Below are 15259 nucleotides of genomic sequence, written 5' to 3'. Positions count from 1 at the left end.
TCTATTAATTTTATGAAATTATATCGCAGAAAAAATCAAACTATTAGGTTTGAAAATATATCTATTAATATATAAATTTAAATATGTACATGTGATACATTAAAGGATGGAGTTGCGATGCGTAGTTGCAGTAATAAGACATGGAGATCGAACACCCAAACAAAAAATGAAGGTGGAAGTTCGACATCCGAAGTAAGTTTATATTTTTATTTAACTTTATAGAAATTACACGTAAAATTCACGATACCATTGCACTTCTATTAAACTTCTACGGAGACTTAATTTGAAAAAGATTTATTAACACATTTAATTAAACGTTTATTAGTATCATCCTATTTATAAACACGAAATTAGAAAAAAAAAAAAAAAAAAAAAAAATTAATATTAATTTCCAATTAATTTTTTTTCTTCAAAAATAAATAAAAATGTCATACATATATAATTAATTCTATTAAATTTTTAAAATCGGATTTTATCAATTAAACGTGTCTATATTAAATAACCGCATTCATATAATCAATTTTTCCTGGTACATTAGATTTTTCGAAATATTTGCAAAATACGATGGCTATAAACACGGACACGTAAAACTCAAACGTCCTAAGCAGCTTCAAGAGATCCTTGACACAGCACGAAGTTTACTAACTGAAATTCAACATCGAGCAGCCGGTCCAGAGTTAGAGGAAAAACAAGGAAAATTAGAGCAATTAAAGAGTGTTTTAGAGATGTGAGTGATAAAAAATTACTTTGATATTGATTTGAATCCGTGTTGATTTAATTGAATAAAATCATTTGATTTCATAGGTACGGTCACTTCTCGGGAATTAACCGTAAAGTACAAATGAAATATCAACCTCGAGGAAGACCAAGAGGAAGTTCATCTGACGATGGCAACACTACTAGTACGTTAAAATGTATTTTACCAACATATTTCCCATTCCATTTTCCTATTAATCATCTCGTATTAATGATCATGCTATTGCGAAAAATAAATAGATTTGGTATTTTAAACAATACTTTAGAAATTGTATAAATTTTTTATTTTTCGTTTGAATAGTTTAAAGTTGCGTTGTTCGTGTAAATGGCCTTTGGAGTAAACAGCTCAGAACAGCGGGGAAGCTCCGAGTTCTTCGTGCCAAGTGTTCAAAGTTAAATTTATATCTCATAAATAGCGTAGTTTATCGACAAAATATTCTTCGAGTGTACTCGCGAATGATTCGCCATGCCATATTTGGAAATACGTACTACAAGATTTTGAATAACGAGATCAATGATATACATACGTCATTCTTTGAATACAGTCTATAATGTACATACGTCTTGTATCATTCTGCATCTTTAAATTGTTCTCGAGAGAAAAACGAAACAAAACGAAACAAATGTCGGCTAAAAATAAACTCAAAACAAATAAAATTTATGTATTTCTTTTACCAGATCGTCTTGGCGAGCCATCATTGGTTTTGATATTAAAATGGGGTGGTGAATTAACACCAGCTGGCAGAATTCAAGCCGAGGAGCTGGGACGAATATTTCGTTGCATGTATCCAGGTGGTCAAGGTAGACACCTTAGTGGTTCGTATCTTAAGCTCCTTTTGCTTCTTTTGCTGACGATTAAGTTTTTTTTTTTTGCCCTTAAAAACATATGATATTTCTATTTCTATTACTAAGCTATGCATAATTATATATATATATATATATATATATATATATATGCACATATGTACACATACTGATTTATTAACACATGTTTATACTGTTGATTTTTGTAAGAATTTAGGATATGCAGGACAAAATTGGCCACTATCGTAAGGTTAAAAGAAAAAAAAAAAAGTAGCTTAAAATTTTATAATAGCTTCAATGTGCTGTAAATTTGTGAAATAATCATATTTTATTAGACGTTGTATTGTATTTAAAATTGACGATATTATTTTAATATTATTTGACATGTTGTGAGACAACTAGTTGAAGGAAGAGAGTTCAACGATTATGATCCACTTAAATACAATTAAATGGTTATATTAATAGAGAATTACATTTTATTGTAAATTTATTCGATTGTAAGTAAATTCGTGTCATTTTCATTTATTTTGCTCAATGTCTGATTATTATTAAGAAAAAGTACCATTTTAAATATAAATTTTTATTTGTCTATGTGGAGAAATGAGAAGAAATTCTTAAAAATTAATAACTTCTTGGTGAATTGCATGAAACGAATTTACGTTTAGAAAACGAATTTTATATTTCATATGGTATGTGGTGAATTTATTAAAAATCCTCGAGACAAGAATCTCATAAATTAAAATGTTTCTTTTTCTTCTCTATTTGGAATAAAACAATATTTTCTTTTTTAATGTAGTAAGTAGAAAAATGGTAGAAAAGGCTTTTATAATTTTTTATATACTCTTTATTTTTAATTTTTTGTTAATGCTTTATTATAATTTTGAAGAAGAAAAAAATTATTATATACAAAATGCATGAAATACTTAATAATCCATCTATCACAATTATAAAGAGATTTTATAAGAATTATAAATTTATTAACCAGATTGTCGTCATTAAAACATTAAAGTTAAATGTTTTTTTGTTTTTGTTTTTTTTTTTGTTTGTTTGTTTGAAGAATCGTTAATGAATTGTATGGATCAATTTATTAGAATTTTAATTATTTCTTTATTGTCGTGAAAATTAATTTTTTTTTTTTTTTTTTTTTTTTTTTTATAATGTCAAAAAACCCAAGTATATAATAATTTTTCTTGTTTTTATATGGAATTATCTGTTTTAAAGCGCAATTTACGTGAACAAATTTGTATAAATTTTCTTAGATTAAAAATAATTTCCATATAATTTGAAATGTCATTTCAGAGGAAGACTCAGAGATGTTACCAAGCCACGGTAACTTTTTATTCAGAATAATTGTTAGTTGGTAGATAGTATGTGCAATTTTGTATGTTAATGTTATCAATATTTCGATAAAATAGCAGACTAGCAGGAGAAAGTTGCCCATCGTCACATATTTCTAAATATATGTTTTATCATCTTCGCAACCGCAATAAAACATTGTGATTCTTTTTATATATTTCGATTTCCAGTTTTATTCTTGCTTGTTATTGCCTGGACACGAGTTAAAATTTATTCTACATTTAAAATCGATATTGTTGCTTCTTATCCTCCCATATAAACATATCAGAATGCCATGAATGTCTTAGCCTTGGTATGATTGTTGGAATAATTAGTTTTCTCTCATTTTTCACGATGCTCATTTTTCGTGGCATTAATGTATGATTAATATTATTTCTCATTAGTATCGGTCATAATGACAAAAATATTCAATCAACCAGTCTGTTTGTAATATTTCAATTATCGTAATTATAGATAAAGAAAAGAAAAAAAAACGATTCACTCTCCTCACACCAACACGTTTAATCAAACTGCAATGATCATAATCTCATTATAACGAATGATATAATTACCGTTTATATAAACTAGAGTCGAGTCACTATTAAATTTCAGCTTTAAGCTCGAAATTTCCAAATTCACACGCGCATAGAATAATCAAAATTAACTCTCATTCGATATAAAAATTATCAAGACCCGTATGGCTAGAGAATAATTAATATGAATATATGGTAATGAGATTGCATTGTTAAGTGCTGAAATTCCTTAATGGCTCGAGTAAGTAAACATTAGCTGCACAACCTCAGAGCATAATCATTCGCAACAATATTAGGTGTCAATTAGAATTGTTGAAGAAAAGAAAGTCATGCCGTCATGTAAAAATTGTGTATCTCCATTACATTCGCTCACACTATCTTCAATCTTCCTAATATTCTCTGGTCTTTGGCGCAGGGGAATATGCAGGTGCCCAGGGCCTCGGCCTCCTAAGGCTCCACTCCACCTTCCGTCACGATCTCAAGATTTACGCGAGCGACGAGGGTCGAGTGCAAATGACCGCTGCCGCCTTCGCCAAGGGTCTACTCGCCTTGGAGGGCGAGCTCACCCCGATATTGGTTCAGATGGTCAAGAGCGCAAATACCAATGGATTGCTGGACAACGATTGCGACAGTAGCAAGTACCAGAACATGTGAGTGTAACGTGGAGAAGATACTTTATTTTCTTATGGTGGTCGCCATTGGGTTTAAGAAATTCTTGTGCTTCTTACCTAAGATGCCGCTTCCCGATAAATAGCAGGATAAACATAATTTTAATAAAAACTTTTTTCTAAATTAACTGATTGACAGTCCCACTTTTGTAGAATTGTCTGTGTTTTGTAGGTAAATACGAAAAAAAAAAAAAAAAAAAAAAAAAAAAAAAAAAACAATCAAAATTCAATAAAATTCTTATTAGCTGTGAATTTTTAAATTATATCTCTAATTATATCAGTAAAAATATTCGTTAAGAAATAATTCCTTTATTAAAGCTCGAATACATTGACGAGATATTTTTTTTTTTTTTTTTTTTTTTTTTTTTTTTTTTTTTTTTTTTTTTTTTTGTTTGTAAATCGAACGCCATATTACGCGTCTAAAGGTCAATTTAATTAATAAATATCGTTAATAATTGTGACGCGTAGGGTGAAAAATCGGTTGCACGAATTACTTCAACAAGATAAAGAATTTACGTGCGAAGATAGAGAACAAATAAACCCAACGAATGCCTTGAGTATAAATGCAGCCTTAGACTTTGTGAAAAATCCAGTCAGATGCTGTCAACATGTTCACTTACTGATACAAAAATTAATGGATATCGTAAGGTTAAAGAAGGATGACCCTAAAACTAAAGGTACCATAGTTAACTGTTTTGTAAACAATAACAAAATATACCAATTGGAATATTTATTTATTTAACGTGAATTGTGAATTTTTCAAATTGTTATTATTCAAAGACGCGGTACTCTATCATGGCGAAACTTGGGAGTTAATGGGCCGGCGATGGGGAAAAATTGAAAAGGATTTTTGCACTAAGCAAAAACGATTCGACATTTCCAAGATCCCAGACATATACGATTGCATAAAATATGATTTACAACATAATAATCACACGTTACAATTTGAGCATGCCGAGGAGCTTTACATCTATTCGAAATATTTGGCTGATATTGTTATACCGCAGGTACGTTTGTTATAAAGGCGCTAAATATTTAGATTACGCGAATGAAAGCGGACACTGAATTTGATATTTTTGACTAGGAATATGGTTTAACGGTGCAAGAAAAGCAAACCATTAGTCAAGGAATTTGCACGCCATTGCTGAAAAAAATCCGAGCTGATCTTCAAAGAAATATCGAAGAGCCTGGGGAAGAGACTGTAAATAGGCTGAATCCAAGGTATATTGTTAGCAATCGACGACGACAAATAACTCTTTTCATTAATTACTTTGCATTGCAGATATTCGCACGGCGTTTCAAGTCCTGGTAGGCACGTTCGAACGAGGTTATATTTTACTAGCGAAAGTCATGTACATTCTTTATTGACAGTTTTACGCTACGGCGGTTTGCTCAACGTAAGAATTCCCGTTAATTTAATTAAACGCATTAATTAATTAATATGTAATTTAACGCTTTGTGGATAAAATGGTTGCAACAATTTACGCAACAATTTCGCAATCGCAAGTGCTTTTTTTCCATAATAATGTTGGAATAATTGATTAGGTGCTGAATGACGAACAGTGGCGACGAGCGATGGAATACGTCAGCATGGTTTCTGAATTGAATTACATGTCACAAATTGTGGTAATGTTGTACGAAGACCCTACCAAAGATCCAAGTAGCGAAGAGCGCTTCCACGTGGAATTGCACTTTAGTCCTGGAGTGAATTGCTGCGTGCAGAAAAATTTACCACCAGGGCCAGGCTTTAGGCCACACTCTCGCAACGAAAGTAGTCACAATCTTGTACGATCGATCGTTATTATCCTTATCAAAATCCCATGCGTAAATATATATGCGCGTGTGAATTGTCGCGTTTTATTTTCAATTATGTATAGAATTTCTATATGTAAATTTACATTTTATTAAATCTGTCCTTTGAATGCATTTTATTTTTCTTTATGGTATAGTAGCGCTGATTGTGATAATAACTGTGATAATTACGTTATTATGTATTTGTTGAAGGGGGATACGGGCTCGGGTCAAGAGAGTACGTCACAGTGCAGCACTCGCATAGAGGAAGAAGACTCGGAACTTGGTATTTTGGAGGATGACGTTACAGTGCCACCGCTTGAAGCAGTAAGATCAATTGCCACGATCTACACAAATTTATCAAATTTGAAATAACGAGTTTTAACGTTTACCTATGCTTGTCCGTTGCAGAAGCGAAATCCTGTTTTTAAGGATACGACACCACCATTGATGGAAGTTGATGCGGGCGACTCGGTCCTCGATAGTCCAATTGCAACGAGTAGAGCTATCAATATGATGGATCTTGATCCTAATATTATGGATGAGCCTTACGATAGTGGATTTCTCCAAAGCTCAGCGCCTATTCCAATTAGGTTGAAATATAATTTATGCTTTATTTGTAAAGTATATAGAGCGATTGAATTCGAGTACAACGAATATAAGCCCTTATTGATATTATTACGGTGAAATGTTTTTTATAATATATCATTGATGTTTTCATTAAATTTTCATTAAATCGTAACGATCGTAATTATAAATTTATTTTAAAGCCAAAAATTCCATTTATTCATAATTCTCTTTGTAGAATCAAATATGTTGAATTTATTTATTTATTTATTTTTTGTTTTTTTTTTTGTTTTTTTTTTGTTTTTTTTTGTTTTTTTTTGACAACTATTATCAATAGTTAGATCGTGTTTTATTTTAATTTTTTTAATTCTTCCATAAACCGACTCGTACTACGAGACATTTTACTCTTTCTGTACGATTGGTCACAAGCATTCGTAAAGCCACAATTACAGTAATATATAAAATTTGCAATCGATCAGTGCTAGGACTGTAGCTGGCCACGAGGCTGCGAGATTGGGCAGCCAATTGGCGGCGAGTCAAAGACAACGAAGGGAAAGGGAAGTTGGCGTGATGTGCGAGCCTAGAGCAAGGAGCTACGATCATCATAGGCAAGACAAGCCAGAGAAAAGTAAGTCTCCTTGCATACGTAAATTAAAATTTAACGATTATTTTAGGGCAATATTTTATTGGAAATGTGCAATGTTTCTTATTGTTATTCCTTAAGAAGAAAAACAAAAAACGGGAAACAAGAAATGAACAAAAAAAAAAAAATAAAATAAATAAAACAACAACAACAATAAAACACAAATATCTTGTTTATTAATAATTGATACTGTGAATCAGTGAATTTATTATGGCTTTTAGTAATAATGTAAAATAAGCGATTCAACGGCATCTTTAACTCAAAGAGACGCAACCTTCATTCTTACTAAAGTTTCAAATATTATTATAAAAATTGTACTCTAATTGTTACGTATGCATGCAACTTACCGAACTTAATTTATCATTGAATATTTTCTTATTCAATATGGGTACTATAAATCTTCATTAAATTTCATTCGATTTCCTATAAAGTCTAAAAGGGTACATGCAAACTTATTCGACGCTTCATACTAATGCAGAGTAATATAATATTTTTGGTATAATTGGGTAGCTTCTAAGCCCGGATTGTTCAATTGGACAATAGCAACGTGGTTCTGCCACGATGACTCTCTGGCTCTCGATGAACATTTTATAGAAATATTACGCGAAAGTATTATCGTACGCCATGATGTACAAACCCTTGCGTATGAAGCTAATCAGCAACGCAAGTGCGTGAAATTATAGATCCGTAGAAAGTATTGTCGGTCATTATTGTCCTAATAGAATATAGTCCTAAAGATACGATATGTTAAAAGTTTTCATTTCTCTTAAACTTCAAAATCTTATGCGCACAATCTCATGAGCTTGAGTCGTTCCACATTTCTACACGAATGCTATCATCTCATATCAAGAATATTATTAATATACTCGATAATTTCGAGAAGTCTTGAAAAGCTATCGAGCAATAATATAAATATTTAAACAAGATGACATCGGGGCTGTATTATGTATATAATGTGCCGTTTATAACGATCTCTAATCTTTGAGGGAAAGCATAATTGGGTGCATTGAATTGTAAGTCCGTAGGCGCAAAATAAACGCATGATCTCTCGGATCGTAAGTGTAGATGATACGGCTATGAGTGGGCATTTATTAATTAAAATTAAGGTTAGCGATGGTGACCCGTAAATTTAACATTGGTGTTGGCGGACACATACATAACGCTCCAATACATACGCCAGTATGCAATGAGATGTTTATGTATTATCGTGGAATATCCTAAGACCATCTATCCTTTCTTTTCTTCTTTTTCGCATCTCTTTTTGTAGCTGCGGACAAGCTGCAGTATCAGAGCTTGGACGCGGTCAATAAAGAAGGTACGTGTTGTTCCTTGCTTTTGAAGCTTCGTTCTATTATCTTATCTATACGTGCACTCAACATTATATTTATTACCCAATTTGCGAACTATTATTCACTTTACACTTTATTAGCACGATATTTATTGCCTCGGATATAGTGATTGCAAACAGAGTAATCGGCATTATAACAACACTTTTATAAAAAAAAAAAAAAAAAAAAAAAAAAAAAAAAAAATCGAGAACGATGCCCGTGTAGGATAGATCATAATAATAATAAAAAGTGTCATATGATTAGCGACGCGTCAAAACGTTCGGTCTTCAAATTTAATTAAAGGTCGAAAATATTTTGAGCATCTATTTGCAAGGAGAATATATTGAATTTGCACGTGTTCGGTAATTGACGCGATTGATGGTAATTATACAGCCGTTAATTTTTTTTATGAGCTAAAAGTATTTGTAATATCTACCTATCGAATATCACTTTATTTAAACATTTATTGAAATGGCACGTTATTGCATTCTTAAATAGTAGCGTTAAAATTACGATTTTTGTCGGATTTTTTTTTCTTTTTATTTTCATCAGGTTTCGCAACTCGATCATTAGATTCTTGAAATAATTACAATAGAAATGTAATGATGCATTTATTTGCCGAAAAAGTTATATCGCACTGCCTACGACTTCTTATGCACCACGATTTCTTTAACGAATAACCACGATAATTTGCAAAACACCTGGATAAAATGTAGATCACGCGTAAATGGCAGATTTTTTCACATTTATCTGTTCAGTGGCATTTATTCATTGATTAATTTCATCTTAGGGCAAAGCAAAAATAATGCTCCCTATTGAATATATAATTTCTTAAAACTCTAAAGCCATGTAATCCACAGCGCTATAAACGAAAACAAAACAAAAAAAAAAAAAAAAAACAAAAAAAAGAAACAAAAATAAAGCCGTCTAGATTTAAAATTTTATTCAAACATTTATTTTTCACTTAATTACAAATTATTACATATCATGAAATAAATGATGTTAAGCAAAAGCTGTACCTTATGTTGATACGTTGCATGCATTAAATTTATTTGCAGTCAATTTATTAAATATTAAAGTAATATAAAAAAACAGGAGTCTGTAGGTTAATTACTATTCTAACTAAACAATTAAAATTCCAAGAGTACAATATTAAATTCATATTTTATATCTTTGATTAACTATATGTTAGTCGATGCTCTTCAAACAGAATAATAATACATTAATAAAATAAATTTACATAGCAATTGAAAAACTTGATATCGTATTATATATATATATATATATATATATATATATATACATATATAAGATGTACTTGAGATATGTGTCATATATACATATATATATATATATATAAATGTCTTTGTCCATATCTTAGAAATATAATAATCGTATAATAATATAATTTTATTTAAGATTAAGATTTACTATTAAGATAATTATTAAATGCAATTAAGACAAGTGTAAACGATGCTCCGATCTTTAACCTGCAGAAGCTTCAGTTTTATTTAAAATAAATATAAGACCTCCAGTCCAGCGTCAGTTTCGAGTCTTAAATGATTTTCGTGTTTTATTTAATATGCTTCGTGTATAAAGATTTTAATGTGTGGTGTGTTGGGATATAATGAAATAATACACCTTAATAACGAGATTTTACCAATTTTTAAAAATCTGTTTATATCACTTGTCTTGAACATTTTTTTGTGCGAAGAATTGTTGTGTTTTGTTTTGTTCTGTTTTTTGAATTTATTATTTTGTTTTAGGTAATTAAAAACAAAAACTCACACAAAAACAAAAGACAAAAAAAAAAAAAAGAAAGAAAAGAAAAGAAAAGCAAAGAAAAGAAAAGAAAAGAAAAGATAAGAAAAGAAAAGAAAAGAAAAAAAAAAAATTATTTTCTCGACCTATATATTTCTTACGTCACGTCCTTAGCTTCGTATATCTCTAAAAAGCTACGAGCAACCACAGGACACGTACGCATTCTACAAAATAAATCGATAAAGACAGTTCTCTTTAATCCAAATTTGAAATAACTCTTTGCTCAGTGATAGTTGTGCGCGTGGATGCCATAACTAATTTATTTTGAAAATGGTGACCGCTTGGACCACATGCCAATGTGATTCATCCAGCCACTATCCGTCATTCCTAAATTCCTACAAATTTTCATTCATCAGAATTCTTACGTTTGCTCGCAATTTTTACATCAAATTTTTTTATTTCTTCTACATTTACGAATTAACCGTATATACTATTGATTATAATATAATATTGTTTATTATTACTAATATGCCTAATTCCAAGACTATTATTCTATATCCTTATAACTTCATTATACTTCCAATCCATTGCTTGTGTTAATTAGTGAGCTTAACTTTTTCCAAAATTCCAAATTTTATAAAATATCCATCTATTTGTTAATCATCATTTAGATCTTTCATATCCATTTTTTTTTTTTTGCGTCCTCATCTTCTCTAGTATTCATTATTATTACACAAAATTTGTATTCACTTTAATAATTGATTTTCATTATCCTAATGCTTGAGCTATGTATCTAATTCATCGTCACAGCTTTCCTTAGATAGTTTATGTTCAACAACTGAAATTGAAATGATCTTTATAAAGATTAATGAACATTAATTAATTAAATAAAAGATTCGTGAAAAATATGTCATGCAATTGTAGATTGAAACAGACGTATAAAGTTCATTGATTCATGCACTAGCCATTGTTTAACTAATTAACGTAGCTAGAATTTTCCATTAAAATTATAATATCCTATAGTTTATATATTATTATTATATATAATTGTAAAACCTTATGTTCGTAGCTTACATAATGTGATTAAACAGAATTATGTTTCCAATGAAAATGTCGAGTGTTGAATTATAATTTATAATTTTATATGTCAATTGATAAAAATCGCGATTTAAGGAAGAAATTTGTATTATTATTAGCTAAATACGATGATTTGCGTAATAGAAGCCGTAAACATTATTTTAGGTCAATATGATGTATCCGTTTATATTTTTGATACTTATATCAAATTATAATTTTGTTAAACAATTCTGAACTCGATGTTTCAATATTATAAATAAGTATGATAATAACGATTATAATTGTGTACCTAAATAACTTGCTTGGTTGTTTGCATGGCTAATTCTTTCAAGTAGTCTCTATCGCGGATGCTGGTGGTCTATAAATTATATAATATATATATATGTGTGTGTGTGTGTGTGTGCGTGCGTGCGCGTGCGCGTGCGCGTGTGTATACACATACACACGCCCGCGCACGAACACGCAAATATATATGCATACACGTATATATATATATATATGTATACACACATATAAATCTAGTCATTTATTTATTTATCTATTTATTTATTTACCGTAATGACTCTTCATGTACGTAATGTATTCTTGTATCTCTATTTTCAATATCATACTGTGAGCAGGTTAAAGGTGCAGTTCTACACTCCTAAATTTCATTCCACGATTATCTTCAAACTTATTTATAATTTTTGTTTTACTATCTATTACGATATTGTATATTTCTCGAGCCGTTCGAACGTTGTCGTATTTGCGATTTAGACATCGCAAATAAGCTTCGGACGCCTCCGGAGATAAAGAGCAATGATTCAGCATTGTCACGGTGTGAAAGAAAGCAATCGCAACCGAAAAAGACATATTTACTGTCTCGACAGGAGAACTTTAATCTTAATTTCTTTCTTTGTCTCTCTTTCCAATCCCCTTTCTCTTCGTCCCAACCGCACAACCTACTAAAACCATCTTATCTAATACATATCTTTATTTCAACTGCATAATCGAAATCATCGTTTCAAATTAATAACGAAATAATTGCCCGACAAATCTCGAACAAAAATAACAAAAATAACACACCTACCGAAAACCGTCAAACGCGCAACAAAATCAGCGAGTTGCCGAGTCTCAAAATCGCCGAAATTCACCGAGATATTTCGAGATGCGAAAGCGCTCCCCTACCGCTTAGGGAAGCCCGTTACGCTGGCCCACTCCATAAGCTCCCCCGAGCTCGTCCCCGCGCCCAAACCAACCCTTATCCAGGACTCGACGCCACCCCCGCTGGCCTTGCCCAATTCGCCCTTGATTACCCTGCACAACATCCCCTTAGCTTCGCCGAGAATCGTGCCGAGTTCGTCGGGCTGCCAGCCCACGGCCCTGGAGGCCAACGACGCTAACGTACCAGCCTCCGCTCACAGCACTACTCTTAGGATAACGAGGACCGACGGAGGCGAACCGACGAGCAGCGACGACTCGCTGCTCCTACGACCGCCCAACGCCCCTAAGAGATACGGCCGATCGCAATCGGCGATGACGCTCCCGATCATCGAGATCAGCGGTGGTGAGTGCGTCACGAGCGATCGCGGCAACATCATCGACGTCGTGGAGCCCTTGAGCGACATCGGCCACGCCTCCCTCATCGCGAACAACCACACCCCGCCGCACTTTCGCCACCTCGGCTCTTTTCTCGCGCCGCTCCCCCCATCACGCGACGACTCTCAACGTCGCCACCGCCACCACCACCACCAACACCATCCACACCACCAACACCACCGATACTATCAAAACTACCACCACTACCACCATCACCACCAACGTCACTGCCATCACCAACGCCAGCACCTCCATCTGCATCTCAACGACCACAGCTACTTCTCATCCACCCACGCGCTCCCCGTTCACCCTCAACCTTCCCGCGGCCCCCGCGGACAGTCGCTCGAGCTCCTCGTGAACGCCCCAATCAGAGAGCGATCGGCTTCGCTCTCACCAGCTCCCCGCAACCCCTACAATCAATATCACATCTCACGACTGATAACACCAAGCCGCGAGCTCTCGGCCTCCGAGCGTCCCAACTTCCGCGTTCACCTTACGTCCACGCCCCCGTTCCCTCAACTTGGCAAGTTCAGCTACTACTACCACTACTACTACTACTACTACTACTACTACTACTGCTACTACAACTGCTCGTGCCGCTCTATCTACGAGGCCCTTGATTCGAGCCGGTCCTCCTCAAGTTCCCGCTGCAGCGACGTTTCCAACGTGTCCTCGGCCGAGGAGGCGACGTCGGAGTCGGTCCCCGTCGCACGTCACTTACCGGCCTCCTACAGCGCGTCTCCGAGTCGCGACACGCACGTCTGGCCGGGCCCGAGACTCGCGCGATCCTGCTCCTGTCCCCATCTGCAACCGCCACTACCAACGGCACATGCGACAACGTCGATGACGATGACGATTGACGACGACGTAGTCGACGCTGACGAAAAATATGAGGACGGCGACGAGCTCCGGGGCCGGCGCATCGCCTCGTTGAAATCGACCTCGACCCCGACCCCGACCCCGACCCCGACCCCGACCCCGAGCCCGACCCCGACCCTGACCCCGACCCCAACTACGAACACGAACACGACCACGACCACGATTACGGCCCACTCCTCGTCACTTCCCCACCAGCCCCGCTCGTCCAAGCTGCATCCGAGCTGCTCGCTAGACTGCCTGAGGACTGCTTTCATTCCGCACGCAAGCGATCGTCATCCGCTGCAAGTCAAGCGCTGCTGCACGTTGCCCCACGAAACAGTCGCCGTCGGCGCCGCCGAGAACCTCGTCGACGTGCTAGACGTCGCCGGGGCCGGCCACGCCGACGACGACTCCGTACTTTGGCTGGGGAGCGCGCGGACGCGCCGCGTCCGTCGACAGGAAAGTCACGCCTGCCGGCCGACCCCGGCGACGCGCCGCGTCCCCGACGATCCTAGCCACCGGTTCATCGATAACGATCCCCTGTGTTGCCGCCACTGTCCCCACCCCTGCGTCTCATTTACAGCCAATTATCCAATTACCCGTAACGCCAATAGCGCCACGAACCATTATTACCACCACCACCACCACCACCACCACCACCACCACCGGCCCCTCCTCCACACGCTCCGGCAGCAACGATCCTTCTCGTCCCCAGACACGCGACCTTCGATCATTCAACCTGACCCTACCTGCACAGCAAGGCGCCACCGACACAGTATCTCCGGACAGATGAGTTATTTCAAGCTTTTGGGCTACAACGTAAGCAAGAAGCTCACCGGCTCGGCTAATAGCCTCTTCAGCACTGCAGTCATCAGCGGCTCCTCGAGTGCCCCCAATCTCAAGGACATGGTTCCGCCGCACACCTCCGCAGTCGCTGGTGAGCACTTTTCAATATTTTTAACGAAGCTTAAGGTGCTCGCGCTCACCTGCGAACGGCCGCTCGAGTCGACCGATCAACCTTCGATTTTATTTTCAATGTGTAGCTTGGCTGAACAGGCGCTGCACTTTAATCATTATCTTTAAATCTTACTACCTTAGGCCTTAAGGGGCCCAATGGTTGAATGAGCGAGCGAACGAGCGAACGAGCGAACGAGCGAACGAGCGAACGAGCGAATGAGACGGCGATATGATATTATTGCCTATTTATCGAATCTTAATCTAGGAAAGATGCCGGGTTTTGAGCACTAATAGCTTCTCTTCTGTCCGTTCGTAGTAAGTAAATTTTTGAGAGTACGTTGCTATAATTAATTTGTTGACGTTGAGACAATTTTGCGAGACTACGGATGGCTGTGGCCCCCCACGTACATGTCAGCAGCACCGATCAGCCATTGTGTTCCCCTCCCGCTCAGGCAGCCGCCTAACATTAGCCTTTGTTCGTCGGATTTAGCGATCGAGGGCTTCGGAGGTGTGCCACCCATAAGGCCCCTGGAGACGCTTCATAACGCCCTGTCTTTGCGGCAGCTCGACTCCTTCCTGGAGATGATGACGGGTGTGCCGCTC

The 15259-nt window shown here is 35.9% G+C and overlaps 1 protein-coding gene across 1 annotated transcript in view; it reads left to right on the top strand.

Moving 5' to 3' along the window:
• l(1)G0196 (inositol hexakisphosphate and diphosphoinositol-pentakisphosphate kinase) overlaps window positions 1–15259 on the top strand; it is a 50782-nt gene that overhangs the window by 30223 nt on the left and 5300 nt on the right. Inside the window, 16 exon segments of the mRNA XM_011495573.1 lie at window positions 106–192; window positions 539–727; window positions 805–914; window positions 1435–1572; window positions 3844–4078; window positions 4565–4773; window positions 4877–5103; window positions 5181–5317; window positions 5379–5493; window positions 5642–5881; window positions 6101–6214; window positions 6299–6480; window positions 6934–7082; window positions 12363–13373; window positions 13713–14636; window positions 15147–15258. Coding sequence (XP_011493875.1) covers window positions 106–192; window positions 539–727; window positions 805–914; window positions 1435–1572; window positions 3844–4078; window positions 4565–4773; window positions 4877–5103; window positions 5181–5317; window positions 5379–5493; window positions 5642–5881; window positions 6101–6214; window positions 6299–6480; window positions 6934–7082; window positions 12363–13373; window positions 13713–14636; window positions 15147–15258 — 4179 coding nt within the window.

Source organism: Ceratosolen solmsi, unplaced genomic scaffold (genome assembly GCF_000503995.2).
Source record: "Ceratosolen solmsi marchali unplaced genomic scaffold, CerSol_1.0 scaffold1, whole genome shotgun sequence".
Classification (NCBI taxonomy): domain Eukaryota; kingdom Metazoa; phylum Arthropoda; class Insecta; order Hymenoptera; family Agaonidae; genus Ceratosolen; species Ceratosolen solmsi.
Note: the sequence above shows the minus strand (reverse complement) of the source record. Positions and strands in the feature narration are given on the sequence as shown.